General features: G+C 34.6%; 1 protein-coding gene across 10 annotated transcripts; it reads left to right on the forward strand.

Moving 5' to 3' along the window:
- Window positions 1-2,168: 2,168 nt before the first annotated feature.
- Window positions 2,169-18,801, forward strand: Unk (RING finger protein unk). 10 transcript variants are annotated; one of them, XM_083037307.1, is made up of 12 exons: window positions 2,170-2,620; window positions 3,242-3,451; window positions 9,231-9,653; window positions 10,680-10,903; window positions 12,272-12,414; window positions 13,389-13,562; window positions 13,648-13,840; window positions 13,921-14,192; window positions 15,140-15,352; window positions 15,447-15,602; window positions 15,675-15,854; window positions 18,414-18,801. In XM_083037307.1, exons 1-12 carry the CDS (start codon window positions 2,562-2,564, stop codon window positions 18,570-18,572), a joined length of 2,406 nt encoding a protein of 801 aa, XP_082893433.1. In that variant the 5' UTR covers window positions 2,170-2,561; the 3' UTR covers window positions 18,573-18,801. The 10 variants fall into 10 exon arrangements, with proteins under 10 accessions (XP_082893441.1, XP_082893433.1, XP_082893434.1 ...); XM_083037308.1 differs by having other exon boundaries at window positions 12,284-12,414; XM_083037309.1 differs by having other exon boundaries at window positions 12,287-12,414.
- Window positions 18,802-19,131: the final 330 nt, after the last annotated feature.

Raw genomic sequence — 19,131 nt, forward strand, 5'->3', positions numbered from 1 at the left:
AATAATCCACAAGAAGAATTAAATAATCCACAAGAAGAATTAAATAATTCACAAGAAATTGACAAAGATGAATTATTAATATATCATGTATCGCAGAAGCGAGCATTATTCGATCATCGGATTTTAATTTATTTAACAACCCGCAAATAATAATAAACAATTTTTCAGAATCCATATTCAATATTAAGTTGTTGTCAGTTTCGAAGGTTATATATGAAATTCATGAATTTTTTGACCGGTACATATATGTGTGAATCCGATCCGCATAAATTTGTATTTCCTATGTCCCATGCAGCGGAAAATACGGAAGCGTAATTTGCGCGAGCCAATAATGTACGCTGTTCCGATAGAGACAACAAAAAAATCTATGGGAAAGAATCTTGTGATTGGCCAACACCAATTGCGCTTCCGCGTTTTCCGCTCCATGGGACATAAGAAAATATATTTCAGCGGAACGCAATTGACGGAATGTCTGTGATTGGACGAACTTCGTTCCGCCAATTCCGCATTGCGCATACGTTCCGTATCATGGGACCGCACCATTATCGCCTGCCATCTTGATGCGCTTATATAGTCGCTTACGCAATAGCCAAAACGAACGGTATTCCTAACCGTTGTGTAAGCGCTCAGGGACTCAATTCTTGAATTCATTCGCAAGAGAAACGTATGCGCAAATTCGGCTCTTACAGAAAAGTTGCAAGTTGATTGGCTAAAAGTCATGCGATAACCAATCAACTTGCAACTTTTCTGTAAGAGCCGAATTTGCGTATACGTTTCTCTTGCGAATGAATTCAAGAATCGAGTCCCAGATACCAAACCGAACGATTGAAAACAGCGCTTATAAGCGTGAGCGCTCACAGCGCGTGAGCGCCCAAACCGAACGCACCCATAAGGTTGCCTCTCTCGTGATTGAGTAGCCGCGCATGCGCACTTTCGAACAGTAAAGCTCCTCGCACAATGCCAGGCAACAGATAATAGGAACAGGAAATAAAAAATATTCACCAATAAGAGCAGGGAATAATATATATTCCCTATATATATTTTTTATTTCCTGTTCCTATTGCCTGTTGCCTGGCATTGTGCGAGGAGCTTAACTCACGAGAGAGAGGCAACCATGATTTTCACAGAGAGCAATAGAGAGGCAACTACGATTTTCTGTCTCACTTCCTTGGGACACATTTCAGCCTCTATTCCCCTTCCATTTATACATATATGTTCTAAGGTAAAAGTATAGAAATGCTTGGTCTATATAATATATATACGTCATTGAATATATAAATATGTCTCGTAAAAAATGCATCTATTCTTTTTTATGAAAAAATTATTTTCTCTTTCATTGTTATAACTAATAACTGCAGCACGAGTGATAATTATAAATAAAAATTATTTCTCTCATTCTTTCTTTTTCGACAGTGTATACTTTCAATTTTCGCGCAATTTCCAGAATTAAATGTCGAAACGACTACATGATGACAGGAAAGCATCAGCAGCAAATAGGTATCTAAGATTAACAAAACGAGCGACGATACTATCTCTGTCAAGATAAAAGAAAAAAAATGTAACGTCAACAGATATTCTCGGCTTATCTTTCCTTCTCATGTTTTGATAAGTCGCCTTATACGATTTTGATACAATTCTCTAAAAAGAGCGAAATATCTCGAAGATAGATATCGAAATTTACCAAAATATCACATTCTTTCAAAACAAGTAGAGATGAATCAAGAATCCTTTCTTTTTCGACAAGAATCAGATACACAAGAGTAGGAGAATTATTTTTCCAAAATCAAAAAAACAAATTTTTCTCCCCCCTAAAAAAGAAGTGACAAAACGCCGCGAAAAATGAGGGCAAACGACAGAAGAAGCCAACAGCCGACTAACGTAATCCGGCGTCACGCATCGAATCACGGACGCCTGTTTACGCGTAAACCAAAACATTAATGACCTTGAAAGACCGCGCAAGGGGCGTCGCCGATTGGCTCGCGCGGCCGCGTCGGCGCATATTGCGCCGTGCGGTCCGCGCTCCTCGTCCAATAAGATTCGCGCGCGCTGGACCGGGCGCGGATTGGGCGATGAAAAGGAGAAACGGATAGTTAGAGAAAGAGAGAGAAAGAGAGAGAGAGAGAGAGAGAGTGAGAGAGAGCGAGAGAGAGAGTGAGAGAGAGAGAGAGAGAGTGAGAGAGAAAAAGGCCGAAACGAATTCTAGTTGTATGAGCACGAACGACGGTATCCGCGACGAAGACGACGAAGACGACGAAGACGAGGGGACAAGGACGACGACGACGACGACGACGACGACGACGAAGACGATACAGCAACGGCGACAATAAACCACGACGGTGGCGGGGGTGGTGGTAGTGTTGCTGGTGGTGGTAGTGACAGCGGCAGCAGCAACAACGACGAAGACGACGACGGCGACGGTGGTGGCGACGGTGGCGACGACGAAGAGGACGACGAAGAAGACTGTGCACCGTCGTGGAGTTGATCGGTGGTGGAGTACGTCGTACGTGTTATTAGTGTTGGTGCGCGAGCGTGGTTGGTTGGCTCGCGTCGTCGTGTCCAAGATGAAGTCCGACTCGAAACCTTTGTTGACAGCTCAGGCGGAGAAGGCGAATCATTACACGTAAGTAGAAGGCGCCTGGCCCCGGCTGGTCCCTCGCTGTCATCGAGACGAGACTCTGTCGACGTATATCGTATATCGAGAAAAAGAATATAGCGAGCGAGAGGGAAGGAGAGAGGGAGCAAGAGAGAGAGACATTAAGCGAGAGGCAGTGAGTTGGCCATTTGTGCCTACCGGAAAGTGCGCCGATTGCCGAAAGTGCAGTGTGGAAGGAAATAAATATATGAGAGAGAGAGAGAGAGAGCGAGCGAGAGAGAGAGAGCGAGAGAGAGAGAGTGAGTGAGAGAGAGAGAGAATAAAAGTAGAAGGTAACGGTGCGCCTAGAATGAGAGAGAGCGAACGAGCGCGAAAGAGTGGGGAGAGAGAGGAGAGAGAGAGAGAGCGAACGTGAGAGTGAGAGGGAGTGACTAAACGAAGGAGAGAGAGAGAGAGAGAGAGGGAAGAAGGGAGAGCCGCGAGCAACGAACGCGACTGTATAACGCGACGCGCGCGTCCTACGATTCTCGTAAAAATTGTACATGTATATGAGGAACGACGAAGACGAGGAGTGTGATCTCTCTCTCGGGCGGCGAGAAAAAAATAATAATTGATAATAATGTCTAGCACCGCGGATTCGCATTCCAGATACTTGAAGGAATTCCGCGTCGAGCAGTGTCCCCTCTTCATACAACGCAAATGCACGCAGCACCGACCCTTCACGTGTTTCAACTGGCACTTTATGAACCAACGGAGGCGCAGACCGGTGAGAAAGAGGGACCGCACCTTCAACTACAGCGCCGACAATTATTGCACCAAGTATGACGAGACCACTGGCATCTGCCCCGATGGGGACGAGTGAGTTTTTTTATTTTTATTACGAGAGATTGTGATGTGATTCTCTTCCCCCACACCCCACCCTCTTCCTCTTCCTCTTTGATACGTGGTATACTATATACATGTGGCATTGTTCGTAAGGAGTGAATAGAGGTGTGTATTCTACAAACACACATACATGTGTACTATAAGGCGAATGTTGAAACGGCGTTGTTAGTGAGGAAAAAAAATTACGTTTTCTCTCTTGCCGGCGTAAAAGCGATAGATGCGACGTATTATGTATATATATACATATAATATGTACACGTACGCGTTACTATCGCGGCGTACGTGTCTCGCGTGCGCATTATGTGTATTTACGTTTTTACCGCGCTTCTCTTCATCGCGGCTCTGTCATTCCCTGCAGAAAGAAATCATTGTTATACTTGAGACTTGAGCGGGGACATGAGCAAAGAAAACCTTCGTTACGAAATTCTACGAAATTGCGTATCGCGGTTTTGGATATTCGCACTAGCATGTCCACCTACTACTCCGATTATATAGTATACTATATGTATATTGTATACTCTATATACTACTTGCTTCTTTTCACAGAGAAAGCTTTGTTTTCGCGAACAAAATTTTTTTTTGGATTTCTATGTTCAGAATGTTCCAAAATATCGAAAAATCATATTTTTTAAAAAATTTCATGTGTGTATGTATGTCTATCCACTTTTTTGAAAATTTGAACGTCTCAAGAACTGAGTTACAGCGCTCCAATTTGGTATACAAGTAAAAAATAGGACAATACTTTTATTTTTTATAAAAATTCATATAGTGTTTTAAATTTTAATGTAATTTTAATTTTTCAAAAAATGATTGTGGTTGCTCTAACTTCCATAAATTTTAAGATATCGAGATAAATTTTTGTATATAAATAGACCATCATTAAAGAATAGTTGGTAATGAATTGGGGGCAAGGATCGATGAAAGAATTCATTTTTTATGACAATTTTTTGAGAAATGTCTGTGGTTGCTCTAATTTCCATTGAGATATTGGACTAAATTATTTGACATAAACGGAGTATCATTAAAGGATAGTTGGTATTGAATTTAGCGAGGATCAATGGAAAGATTAATTTTTTATGAAATTTTGAATGTTTAAGAATTTTTAAGTGCACTTTGTAACTTTCGCAAATTTTGAGATATCGAGTTATTTTTTTTTGCTTGAATAGAATATTATTAAAGAATGATTGATATTGAATTTGGTGAGGATCGGTGAAAGGGCTCATTTTTTATAAAATTTCGAATTTTTCAAAAAATGTAAATTTTCGAATTTTACGAAAGAAACATAGAAAAGTAAGTACATACATACATACGCACATACATACGCACATACATACGCACATATATATACATATAAATATACGTGATAATAAATTATTTTTTGTGAAAAAAGTTTGCAAATTGGAAACTTGCACATTGCTTCTTCATCATTTTATTTCGCTTTCATTAAACTTTTATGAGAAGCCAAAATTGAAAAACCAGCTTGCTCATAGAGGAAGCTTAATAAGCGAAATAGAATGATAGAGGAAGCAATGTGCAAGTTTCCAATTTGCATACTTTTTTACTATACTTTTATATTATATTTATATACTATATATATTTTATATACTATATATATTTTATATACTATATTTATATACTACACAGAGAATTTTCTTTTAGAATTTACCCTGAAAATCATGGTAATCGTGGGACAATATGGTATGCAAAGAATTTTGAGAATTTCTCTGATTAATATTTATCACAATAAAAATAATATCTATCACAATAAAATATAAAACATATTTGATTAATTTTACTAAACTGCAAAGTAAAAATAATCAAACATATTTTATATTTTATTGTAATAGATAATAATATCTATTATTAAAAAATCATTATTTTTATTGTGATAAATATTAATCAAAGAAATTCTCATAAAATTCTCTCCTTACCATATTGTCCCACGATTACCATGATTTTCAGGATAAATTCTAAGAGAAAATTCTCTCTGTGTATACTATATACTATATAATCTACATGTATATTATACCATATATTATATACAATCTACTCAATCGATTAGAGTTGGTTTGCGTTGTATACAAAATTAAAAGTATATTCATCTGTATCGTCTGCGCGCTTTTTAGCCTAATTGTGTAAGAGTGCCTAAAGCGCTTTACACCTTTCTCTCATATCGAATTCCGAAGAGTTCCTTGCCGCGCGCGCAAAATTATACCAAAAATTTCTCGGAAGCCGGGACTTTTAGGAAGGCTCAACTCTCGCGATTCGAGCTCGATTATGAAAGATCGAAAATCGAGGTTAGAGAAGAGGAGAGGAGAAAAAAAAAGAAAAAGACGCACTCTCCGCTGACGCGCGGCGTCAATGGCCGCGTTCAGCAGAAAAAGCAGCTTTGCAACTGTTGTAAAATTCGTGAATCTGATTGGTGTATTCTCTTCACCTTAGCTGAACCTAAGAATACACCAATCAGATTCACGAATTTTACAACAGTTGCAAAGCTGCTTTTTCTGCTGAACGCGGCCATTTTCTGATAATCGTTGACACATATATATACTGTAACAAACACACACACGCACAATTTGCAATCGCTCGGCAAGATGTAACACGTGACATCTCGCATCAATGGCCGCGTTCAGCGGACTCAACTGCTAAGTAGCAATCGAACGTGATTGGTTCCTACTTTAAGATCCAGCCAATCAGCATGGAATGACATCGGAAAATTGCTCAACTGTTGAGTCCGCTGAACGCACCCAATGTTTTTAATCGTGATGGGTGCTTTCCAGCAAGGTACACTTTTTCTACGGAATGGTATTCCGGTAGAAGGTAAATTTTTAGGAAAAACTTAATAATAAAAATTTTTAAACTTAAAACTTTGAAAAAGCTATGTAAAGTGACTGCCCTGCATTCTGGCGGTGAAATAAAAAAAAAAACCTAAGCAGAGTTTCAACTAAAATACAGTGTTTGATTGTATCATCGTTTTGTGTCACTTGATAGAGATATATTAACATTTTTACATTTGCTATCATTTTTCTTTACGAAATGATATTCCGGTAGAAAATAAACTTTCGAGAAAAACTTAAAAATTTTTTTTAAACTTAAAACTTTGTAACTATATATGTCATAATGTATGATTGTGTTCCATATTGCTGGAAAGTACCCGATATAACAATGTTTTTGATATAATCCTTCCAGCAATTCGATTTCGTAATGATATACTACTTTGGGTTTGCAAAAAATTTGTGGCTTTCTCTCATGCACAAAGTATTATATTTTTTCCAAGAATATTCCAAGAAATTGCTTTCTTCTCTCTTTTTTGTTTCACGGTAGAAATTTCTTTTATACGTTTAAAAATCGTTGATTATCGCGATAATTAATTAAATACGCAATCATATGTTTGCAAACAATGAAATTGCATTGTTACTTGTGAATAAATTAACGTCTCATGACATCTTCTAACTTCAATATTTTGCATATCTACAATGTTTATCAACATTATAATAATATTTTTGTAAAAATAACAAAAAATATTGCGTCTAATCATAGTATTTTTTTTTTTTCTAAAAGAGATAAAGGAGAGTCATCTCTTTAAATTTTTTACGCAAAATACATCGCTTGGAATCATCTAAAATCTAAATGATAGGACCTATACTACTTGTAAAAAATTGGCTATCGTTAAATTGTTTTATTGCGTTCGATTGGATATACGTAGAGTAATTTTCATTGAACGATTTTGCGAGGATACGATAAACCTGTCCAAAATTTCGCAGCGTTACGAATTGCCGAACAAAGGAGCTTGTGCTCCTATCGATTTTTCCCCTCGCGTACTTGGCACGATGGCACAACAAAGAATCACATGTATCCAAATCTTATTCGAGTGTATGTACATCGTAAAATAATCGGCAATGCCGTAATTTTACTTGCCGTAAAATTCGACTAAAAATATACAGGGTGTCTCAAAAGTCCTGCAACAGTCAAATATCTAAAAAAACAAAGGCTTTTTGAAAAAAATGTTTTAAATAAAAGTTGTAGGGCTTTAAGTGGCGCATTAAATAGTAATGTTAGTGTGACTATAAATAGCATTGTTAAGGACATGTGAAATTTATTTGAAAATTTTTAAACGGAAATCCTTATTTCTGATCTGAATTATAATGCTTTAAAGTTTACAGTATTTTTTTACATAAAATACAAAATATCTTGTAAAATAGTTTTCGTTAATCTTACTTTAATATTTTTATAAAATAATTAGACAAATCAATTGGTGTAAAGAAAAGCATAAGATGATGCCATTGATGTAATCTTGGATAATCATTTGGAGGTCACATGAAGGTCACTTTCAATTTCTTAAATGAAAATCCCTATTTTTCAATGCACATTCTTGTAGCTTATCTCGAGAGCTTTTCAAAACACTATAATAAAGTATTTTTTCATTCAGTGCTTTTTGAATTATAATGCTTGAAGTTTACAGTATTCTTTTACATAAAATACAAAATATCTTGTAAAATATTTAGTTTTCATTAATCTTATCTCAATACTTTTATGTATAAAATAATCAGACAAATTAACTGATGTATAAAGAAAACGCAGTTATTTTTAAGAAAATGTATACAATTTGCATATTTTTTTTAAAAAACAATTATGCATTTTCTTTACATCAATTGATTGATCTCATTATTCTGTGCATAAAAGTATTAAGGTAAGATTACCAAAAACTGAATGTTTTACAAGATATTTTGTACTTTACGTCAAAATACTGTATCTTTCAAGCCTCATAACTCGAAAAATATTTAACGGAAAAAAACCTTATTAGTGTTTTGAAAAGATCTTAAGATAAGCTACATGGATATGTAATAAAAAAATAAGGGTTTCCATTTAAAAAGCCAAATTCAAAGTGAATTTTATGTGGCCTTAACAATGCTATTTATATAGTTATACTATATAATATTACTACTTAATGCGCTACTTAAAGCTCTACAATTTTTATTTGAAACATTTTCAAAAAGCCTTTGTTTTCGAGATATTTAACTGTTGCAGGATTTTTGGGACATCCTGTATATTTTATAATAGCAATAGAAATTGAGTGTAGTTCAATTTCTTGGCGTTAGTTTATTTGAAACAAAAAAAATGTGCGAATGTAACGATTCAGGATTAAAATTTTCTTGTTAGTATCGTTGTTTATTCATATGTCGCTTATTTTTATCTATTTTGACGAAAATAATTTGGAAAAAATACATGCAGAATTACAAATTAGCAAGTAATTTACAAGTAGTAAAAAATGTGATAATAAATTAGTTATGAGTAATAACGTACATGAATAATGTAGAATAGTGTACATGAATATAAATATTGTAGAAAATATAATTAGAAGATAAAGGCTTAGATTTATAAAATTAAAATAATTTTTAAAATTTGTACATATATACGTGGAATCGGAGAATGTCAATTAATTTTAGAAAACAGGCTAAATTATGAGAAAAGGTTAAATGAGATAGATGTAAATGGAATTTATTTTAAATAAATTAGTGTAGTAGATAAAAACGAAAAAAAAAAACGAAATATAAAGATGCATATTAAAATTAATTATTCGAAAGTTGCAAGACAAATAACTGTATATGTGTGTGTTAATGTAAGCATTAATATATTAAAAAACATTTTTTTAATTATAAATTTTTTAAATAGAAAAATACTTAAAAAAAGAAATATGTGTATAATATTTTACTATATGGCAAAAATAATAAAACGTCTTATTGTTTAACAGATGTCCATTTCTGCATCGTACCGCGGGTGACACAGAGAGACGTTATCACCTACGTTATTACAAGACGTGCATGTGCGTTCACGACACGGACACCCGTGGATTTTGCGTGAAAAATGGCCCGCATTGCGCCTTCGCGCACGGCAATCACGATCTGCGTCCGCCCGTGTACGACATCAAGGAGATTCAGGCGTTGGAGAATCCCGATTCGGATCCAAACTCATCGTCCAACGGGCCTAATATACTCGACAAGGAGCGAAATCTAATGAATGAGGATCCAAAGTGGCAGGACACGAATTACGTCCTGAGCAACTACAAGACCGAGCCGTGCAAGAGACCGCCGAGGCTCTGCCGGCAGGGCTACGCCTGTCCGCAATATCACAACAGCAAGGACAAGAGGCGCAGTCCGAGGAAATATAAATATCGGTAAAAAAAGAAACGAGCGATCGATCAATTGATATACTTATAATTGGCAACCGCAATCATGGTTGTGAAAAGAGGGAGTTATGTATATGATAAAAAAATATTTATATAGGGTGTCCCATTTTAAAAGATTCACACAAATATCTCTCGAATATTGCATTTTACAGAAAAATGTTTCAGACAAAAGTTATAGGGTTTGAAGGGGGAAAGAAGTTGACGCTACTGACTTTTTTCTAAGGACAATTTTCAAGATCATTCGAAGAACATTTGTTTTTTTTTTTAAATAGAACCATCACAATTTTTTATATAAATATATTCCTCGTAATTTTTTGGGCATAAAAAGTTATAAGGGTAAGATGACCAAAAAATGAATAGTTTTTGAGATATTTGATACTTAAATTTGACATGATATATAATTTTACATATACTATAAAATATCTTGTAAAATATTCATTTTCCGATGATCTTATCTCAATACTTTTATGCACATAATAATGAGAAGAATCCATTGGTGTAAAGAAAACATGTAGTTGTTTGTAAAAAAAGTATATAGTTGCTCGTTGCAAATTACATACTTTTTCTTACAAACAACTACATGTTTTCTTTACACCAATGGATTCTTCTCATTATTATGTGCATAAAAGTATTGAGATAAGATCGACGAAAATTGAATCTTTTATGAAATATTTCATGGTTTATGTTGAAATTATGTTAAACTAAAATATAAAATATCTCATACATTTTTTGATCATCTTACCTTTATAACTTTTTATAGTGAATATTATGGGAAATCGATTTATATAAAAAAATTATAGTAGTTGCATTAAAAAAAATAAATGATCTTTAAATGACCTTAAAAATTGACCTTTAGGAAAAATTCAATAGCCCCAACTTGTTTCTCCCTCGAAATTCTATAACTTTTGTCTGAAATATTTTTTTTTAATGCATTGTTCAAGAGATATTTGTGTGGATCTTTTAAAATGAGATACTCTGTATTATAAATTGTACATTTCGTAAATTAAATTATAGATCGACACCATGCCCGAACGTGAAACATGGCGAGGAATGGGGCGAGCCGGGCAACTGTGAGCAGGGTGACGCGTGCACATATTGTCACACACGGACAGAACAGCAATTCCATCCTGAGATCTACAAGTCCACCAAATGCAACGACGTGCAACAGGCCGGCTATTGTCCACGCGGAGTCTTTTGCGCATTCGCGCATGTTGACCGTGAGTGTACACTCATCAATCGTACGTAAAACAGTCCTATTATATTATACACGTGCTTTATGCAATTTGTATTCTATGTGTGTGTGTAATTTAACTAGCAGCTACATATTTTTTTCTTAAAAACAAAGTTTTTTTATTTTTATATCAATTGATTCCTCGCATTATTTCGTGCATAAAAGTATCGAAGTAGGATCATCGAAAAATGAACATGTTACGAGATATTTTATAGTCTATGTAAAATTATCATTAAAGTACAAAATATCTTGTAAACTAACTTCACTTTTTGGCCATCCTATCCTGGTAACTCTTTATGCTGAATATTGCGAGGAATCATTATTTATACAAAATTTATACAAAATTTATACAAAATTTATACAAAATTTATACAAAATTTATACAAAATTTATACAAAAAAGTGGTTTCATTAAAAAAAAAAAAAAAAAAAAAACTTTGTTGTAGTTGACTTTCAAATGACCTTGAAAAATGACTTTAGTTAAAATTCAAAATTATCAACTTTTTTCTCCCACGAAATTTTTTAACTTTTGTATAAAATAAAAATTTTTCGTTACAGCAATAGTTTCAGCAATATCCGACTATATAATTATAATAAAACACCTTGTATACCAGGTGTCCCATTTTAAAGGACCCAAATATCTCATTGTCAGAAACACTGCGTTAAATCGAAAAATGTTTCCTACAAAAGTTGTAGGGTTTCGAGGGGGACATAATATAGTAACATTCATTTGACCTTGGGCGGCATCTCCAAGGTCAAGTGAAGGTGAGAATTTGAAGGTGAGAAGGTGAATTTTGAAGAAAATAAAAAAATGCTTCAGATAAAAGTTGTTCAAATTAATTAGTAGAAAAAGATGTTATAATAAAAAATATGGGTTTCCATTTAAAAAATTTATTCTCACCTTCACTTGACCTTGGAGACGCCGCCCAAGGTCATATGAATATTACTATGTTATGTCCCCCTCGAAACCCTACAACTTTTGTAGGAAACTTTTTTATTTAATGCAGTGTTTCTGAGATATTTGAGTGGGTCCTTTAAAATGGGACACCCGGTATATTATATATACATGTGTACATTTATTCATACATATAATTTAATAATGCATATATGTGCATATATGTACATTTAACTATTATATATTGCCCTGATACAAGAGTGAAATAATATAATCTATCGTCTTTCATTACTGATTGCATTTGGTCGAGTTTGTTCATAAATTTCTTTCGCAAACATTACATTACATTTGGAATATCCATAGTATATAGTAGAGCCTAAATAAATGATGATAATTTGATATTTGCTAAATGATAAATCGTTAAAATTGTATCTCAAAATTGATATATTGGGACGTTGGTATGGTGTGTTGATGGAAGCAGTGTTGCCAACAGAAGAAATGAGCCTGGCGAGGGATATGGCGGTACCTATAGATTGCGGCGCGAATTTGGCGGACATACTCAGCAACGCTCTTCCACCCGACAAGCGCTCACACGACAAGGACAAGCCACTTAGTGACAGTAGCGTAAGTTCCAATTTATCATGGACGATATGTCATGGATCACTCTGTATTTTTAGGCTCGAATAAAATGAGATTTATGGTTTCTGCACGTATTAACCAACACAGCACATTTTATCCAAAGGATATCCTGCAGATATCATTTTGGGATATTGTAATATCAATTGACATCCCAAGATGATCTCAGTTATCCGGTAGATGTACAACAGATGCACAATGTCCACCTGTGTGATATCTCACGGATATCTTAAATAACATCCAGAGGATATCTGAGTGAGCTCAAAAATTATCGCAAGATATGTTATTAAGCACTCGATATCCTATATATACCTATATCTTGCGATATTCCTTGGATTTGCATAAGATATCTCACGATATCTTATTGGAATATCCTGGGCATTACTTACTGACAATGAGTTGCCTCTGGGATTGTATTTGAAAATCTGGGATAATTTGGGATATCCTAAGGATAAAGTGTGCTGTGTGGGAAGGCTCCTGTTTCCTCACCGACCATGTTGGAATTGTGACGTCAGAGACGAGAAAGCGCACGCTAAAAATTTTTAGTTGCCATTTCGAAATAAAAAGATATTTCGATGAAACAGCACTTCAGATGGCTTTAGCACACTCTTAAAATACGTTGAAAACTATCCTTTTCTCTTTATAATCAATCAACAGTTGTAAAATGACGTAATATGAGGCCCAGTCCATCTAATCTTTGCATGCGCAGTCATTTCACATGATAAGTCTGATATCACGATCATTTTACGGTTGTTGATTGATTCTCAAGGGAAAAGAACAGTTTTCGAGGTATTTTAAAAATGTGCTAAAGTCATCTGAAGTAGAATTTCATCGAAATGTCTTCATTTAAAAATGGCATCTAAGAATTTTCAGCGTGTGCTTCTTCGCCTATGACATCACAATCTAACATGGTCGCGACGAAGACCCAGGAGCTTTAAAAAGGTGTATCGACTGAATTGCAGAATGGGAGCGGTGAAGTCTCGGAATCTGCCAGCATTAGCAGTTTAGGTAGCAACAGTTCACACAGTAAGGCACCTGGTGCTCAGTTGCATAATTCCAATAATAATTCCGGCATAAATACGACCGCGCAGCAAAAACTTAGCATACTATACAATCCCAGTTCTCTCATACAAGTTGTAAGTTTGTTCCTTTGAATGTAATATACATATGTGCACCGTCTGCAATTATAATCTCGATTAATAATGACGTTGATCTCAACAGAGTGAAATTCGAAAGCAAATGATCGCCATTGATAGCGATCCATTGTTGACTAAAGCTGAAAAAGCACAACAGAAGCAAAGTCTCTACATTGCGTACAATTTGAATGGAACATTAGGAAGTCATTCGTTAGCAACTACTGTTTCCCCGCTATCAAATTCTTTTTACTCAAACGACACTGTCGAATCTGTAGTAGGTAAGTGATCACTCGCTAAAACCTTTATTCGCGATACCATAACAACAACATCGTTGATGTTTGATCTCTTTTTTTTCCAGGAAACGCATTAGACGAGTTACATCTAGATGACCCGTTAAATTTAGTCGATTCAATTCATACGAGGGATACAAATTCACCGATCGGCAATTCGATATCAGCAGGCCTAGCTAGCTCTGGTCTACTCGGTAGCTCAGCTCCGGTCAATATACCCGGCATGACTGAACGTTCCGTTCTCACCAATTTTTCGCCATCGACGTCGAGTCCGCTTCAACAATTACAGACTGGTTTTCTCACCGGATCGAGATTCTCTCATCAAGATTCCATAGAATCTGTAAGTTAATACCGTTGTGTCTATATAGGATATTTACGAAGTACTTAGATAAACTTTTAAGGCATATTCTTTGCTTCAAAATAAAGAAAAAAAGCTTATATGTATATGTATATATATATCCGTCAAAAATTAATGGTTACAGTTAAACAAAGTTTATGTTAATGTTATTAAATATTTAGTCATGAGCACTAGTGGATCCTGACATCGGTAATGGGAGGTTCGGCAAAATTATTTGATTTGACATTTTTCTTTTGGTATTATGCTTAGGTTTTACTCCAGAATTAACGACAATAAAACTCTTAGTCCTATTTTTATTTTTTTTTTGCAATTTTTTATATATTTTTAAAAAATTTTTTTAAAAATTGTATATATGTATTTTTTTTACATACTTGCAACATTTTTATTTATTTAAATAAATTCTCTTTTTAACCATTTCACTTAAAACATCTTCAATAAACGGCATTAAATCATGAAATCAGTATAATTGATTTTTTTTAATTTGGAAGGGAAGGGTTTCAACTTCAAAACTCCCCTTAGGATTCACCAGTGGAGGCTCATGATATCATAAGTACGCATTTAACTTATAAGAAATGCCCAAAACGGCCGCCATTTAATTGAAGACAGCTATCTCTTCGTTATCGATAGATTGCAAAGATACTAGACGTTTCAAATATCCCTGTAGATAAAAATCTGGCTGTCTTTGATCCAAATGGTCGATCCATTTCTTACAAGTTAGGTACTTACGTGTGATTATTCAATAATAATGTTAACATAAACTTTGTTCGACTGTAACTTTGCAATCATTCATTTTTGACTGTGGATATATATAAATTTTTTTTTCTTCATTTTGACGCGAAGGAATAGACGCTCTAGAAGTTTGTCCAAGTATCACGAGGAGTTCTCGAAAAAACTTTTATCGAATTCTTGTTTTCACGGATTACTTTCAGACATTGCCATTTATGAATCAGATATCGGATCCATTTAGCAATCACATTTCGCAGCTTAGCAGCTCGGCTTCTAAGCTTAGCGGATTCAATAGTAGTTTATTCGATTTCGCGAGCCAAGGAATGTCCCCGTCGCGCACGCAACCCACTCTGCCGGCATCTCCATTGGTCAATGCATTTTCCATTAGTCCAAGTAACACGGGATCGTTATCCGAGGTGAAGATGGAATCCATTTTAAAGAGTTTTTTTCTCTCAGATATCAGAAACAAGACGGTTATCGGTTATATACATGTACATATGTCATCCACAGGTACAAAGGCTCAGAGACGAATTGACCTCGAGCCGTGCACAATTAGCAACGTGGGACGAGCGTATCAATCAGGCTCGCGCGGCTTGCGCGGCATGGCAATTGGAAAGCGAGGAGGCAAAGAGAAAGGCCAACATAGCCGAGCAACAGAGGGACGAGGTAAATAATAATTCGCTTAACTAATCGAGCGCTCTGTCTCTCTTCTCATGACATTGAAATCGAATTCGCCAGAATGGTTTTTTTTTGCAGGCTTTAATGCAGGTGAAGGTACTCAGAGTCGAGAATGAGACGTCTAACAGCGGTCCGTATCTTCATTCGGTGAGACGAATAAGCGAGCTCAGGTCGTTATCGATAGCTACTTTGAAATCAATTCAGTCGCAATTGCGCTCAGATCTCGAAGAAGTGGAGAAGGTAAAGAGTGGAGAGAGGAAGCTTTTATATTTATTCGCGATTTGGGTTGATTCATAAGTAAATTCCAACAATCACGGCAGATGTATACGTGTAGCGACTACAGCAAATACAAGAAAAATTGGAAAAAAAAGGTGATCAGCCTAATTGCAAAAATGTGATTTTGTACGAAGGCCACATATGACTAAAATAATCCAGAAAAAAAATTCTGGGCTTTCATGCTAGTTATAATTCATCCTTTTTATTCTTCGGATTTTGCCCCATCAGATTTTTATCTGTTTAGATCACTTTAACATTTATTGAATGGAAAAAAGTTGCATAATGATGCTGAGATAAATTTGTAAAAAACTTTTTACGTTACAAAATCTCCAAAATTGTTTGAGAAAGAAATTAACAAATCATCGGGAATTAAATAGGAATAAGAGTTCTACTTAATAATGGAAAATATATATAAGATGAAAATTTACTATAAATAATTTTAAATATAAATATAAAAAAATTCAATTTGTTAAATAAAATGGAACTTATTTACGAATCAACTCAATATACAGGGTGAGTCATGTGTCTTTTTTTCCCTATCTCTTTTACAAATAAATGTTTCGCTGTTGTTTGACTTTAAGAGGGACATAAGACAGTGATATCAATTTGTTTACAATTTGTTTGCCATTTTCGAAACTTTCACTAATCATCACTTTTTTAAAAATGGAAACAGACTTTTTTTCAACAAAAGTTGTAGGCTTCTTTATGAAAAAATTAAGAAAATCCTTAACAAATATATATAATTAGATTTGTCTCTCTCGATGAGACTCATAACTTTTGTTCGAAAAAATTCGGTTTCCATTTAAAAAAAGTGATGATTATAATTAGAGAATTTTTCGAAAGTACCATGTCTGTAAACACTAATTCATATCGCTGTGTTCCACTTAGTTATATTTTTTTTGTAAAAAACGTAGGAAAAAAAGATATTAAGGGTAGGACATTTTAAAATGGCCCACCTTACATATATAAAAAAGATTTCTAATTTTTAATTAAATCAATATGACGGGAAGAAAAAATGATAGAGTATATCATATCTTATTATATATAGGGTGTCCCGTTTTAAATGAGCCAGGCAAATATTTCAAAAAATATGAAAGATACGGAAAAAGACGTTTCAGACAAAAGTTGTTTGGCTTAAGGGGGACATAAGATGGTGCCATTGATGTAACCTTGGATAGTCGTTTGAAGATTATATGAAGGTCACTTTCAATTTCTTAAATGAAAGTTAATTGATTGGTCTCATTATTTTGTGCATAAAAGTATTATTAAGGTAAGATTACCAAAAACTAAATGTTTTACAAGATATTTTGTATTTTATGTAAAAAAATACTGTATCTTTCAAGCCTCATAACTCGAAAAACACTTAGGCTCTTGGGTGCTCACCGCGGCCATATTGGAATCGTGACGTCAGAGGCGAGAAATAACACGTTGAGATTTCTTAGATGCCATTTCTAAATAAAAACATATTTGCATAAAATAACACTTAAGATCTCTTTAATACAATTCTAAAAAACCCCGAAAACTATCCTTCTCCCTTTATAATCAATTAACAGCTGTAAAATGATCGAGATATCAGACTTTGACATGCGGAATGACTGCGCATGTGCAAAGACCAGACGGACTGGGCTTCATAATATTACATTTTACAGCTGTTGATTGATTATAAAGGGAAAAGGATAGTTTTCGGGGTTTTTTAAGAGTGTGCTAAAGCCATCTGAAGTGCTGTTTCATCGAAATATTTTTTTATTTCGAAATGGCATCTAAGAAATTTTAGCGTGTGTTTTCTCGCCTCTGACGTCACGATTCCGACATGGTCGACAAGGTACCAGGAGCCTTAACGGAAAAAAACTTTATTATAGTGTTGTGAAAAGCTCTTAAGATAAGCCACAAGAATATGCATTGAAAAATAGGGATTTTTATTTAAGAAATTGAAAGTGACCATCAAATAATTATCCAAGGTCACATTAATGGCACCATCTTATGCTTTTCTTTACACCGATTAATTTATCTAATTATTTTATGCATAAAAATATTGAGGTAAGATTAACGAAAACTAAATATTTTACAAGATATTTTGTATTTTATGTAAAAAAAATACTGTAAATTTCAAAGCATTATAAAGCTGGATTTTCACGAGCCACTGAAACCGATCATATGAGCGACAAAAAAGATCATGTGACTAAAAATAAAGATACTTATTTGTCAGTTTTGGTTATGTGATCTTTTTGTTGCTCAAACGATCAATTTCAGCGGCTCGTGAAAATCCAGCTTAGTTCGAAAAGCACTAAATGAAAAAAATTTTTATTTTAGTGTTTTGAAAAGCTCTCGAGATAAGCTACAAGAATATGCATTGAAAAATTGGGGTTTTTATTTAAAAAATTGAAAGTGACCTTCATGTGACCTTCAAACGTTTTTTCGTATCTTTCATATTTTTTGAGATATTTGCCTGGCTTATTTAAAATAGGACACTCTGTATATATATCACACTCAAATCTCATTATGGTTTTTATCCTGTATTCGAAGGTGCTGTATAGGGAAACGGCAACAAAGTGCATGGTTTGCGAGGAACAGAATCGTACGGTCACCTTATCGCCCTGCAATCATTACGTAGTCTGTTCGACGTGCGCTCCGAATCAACGCGAGTGCCCGTACTGCCAGACTCCGGTCGTCTCGACAAGTTAGGTCCGAACCTCCTCCCCCTAGAATTCTGTTGTTATTAATCAATTTCCGCTTCATAGAAAAAAAGGAAAAAAAAGAGAGGAAGGGCAGGGGGCAGTCTTTGAAAATAAAAACAAAAAAAAATATCATGTAAGTAGAGTATCACAATTTTGCAAGAACTTGTATTTTTTAGTACTCTGATAAAGTAACAAAATATGAAAAAAAAAAAAAAAAAAAAAAAAAAAAAAAGAAACCTGTCTCTTAACGCGGTAAGCATGTATCCCGCGCGAGTTAATAAGGATTACCATTCATCGTCGCCAAAAAGTACGAATATGGTAGGACTCTTTTCTTCTAATCTTGTTACATTACATGTGTTGATATTTTTCTCTCGTTATTACATTCAGCTAATATCACATTTAAAAAAAATGCAATTCTAGAAGGAACGGCATCCTAATAATATATCCTCCAAAAGAAGAAAATGTTTTATTTTATATATGATTCTCTCAAGATACATATATATTTAGCAGGGTGTTAATACTATACACAATTTAGCATTTGCGATATGTAATAATAAGCATTTGCG

Source organism: Prenolepis imparis, unplaced genomic scaffold (genome assembly GCF_030444845.1).
Source record: "Prenolepis imparis isolate NDT839.2.m4 unplaced genomic scaffold, iyPreImpa1.0 SCAF_4, whole genome shotgun sequence".
NCBI classification, from domain to species: Eukaryota; Metazoa; Arthropoda; class Insecta; order Hymenoptera; family Formicidae; genus Prenolepis; species Prenolepis imparis.

Coding starts and splice junctions, on each gene's coding strand:
- Unk (XM_083037307.1), top strand. CDS start 2,562: ATGAAGTCCGACTCGAAACCTTTGTTGACAGCTCAGGCGGAGAAGGCG. Junction 2,621..3,241: donor GAGAAGGCGAATCATTACAC/GTAAGTAGAAGG, acceptor TTCGCATTCCAG/ATACTTGAAGGAATTCCGCG. Junction 15,353..15,446: donor ACACGGGATCGTTATCCGAG/GTGAAGATGGAA, acceptor TGTCATCCACAG/GTACAAAGGCTCAGAGACGA.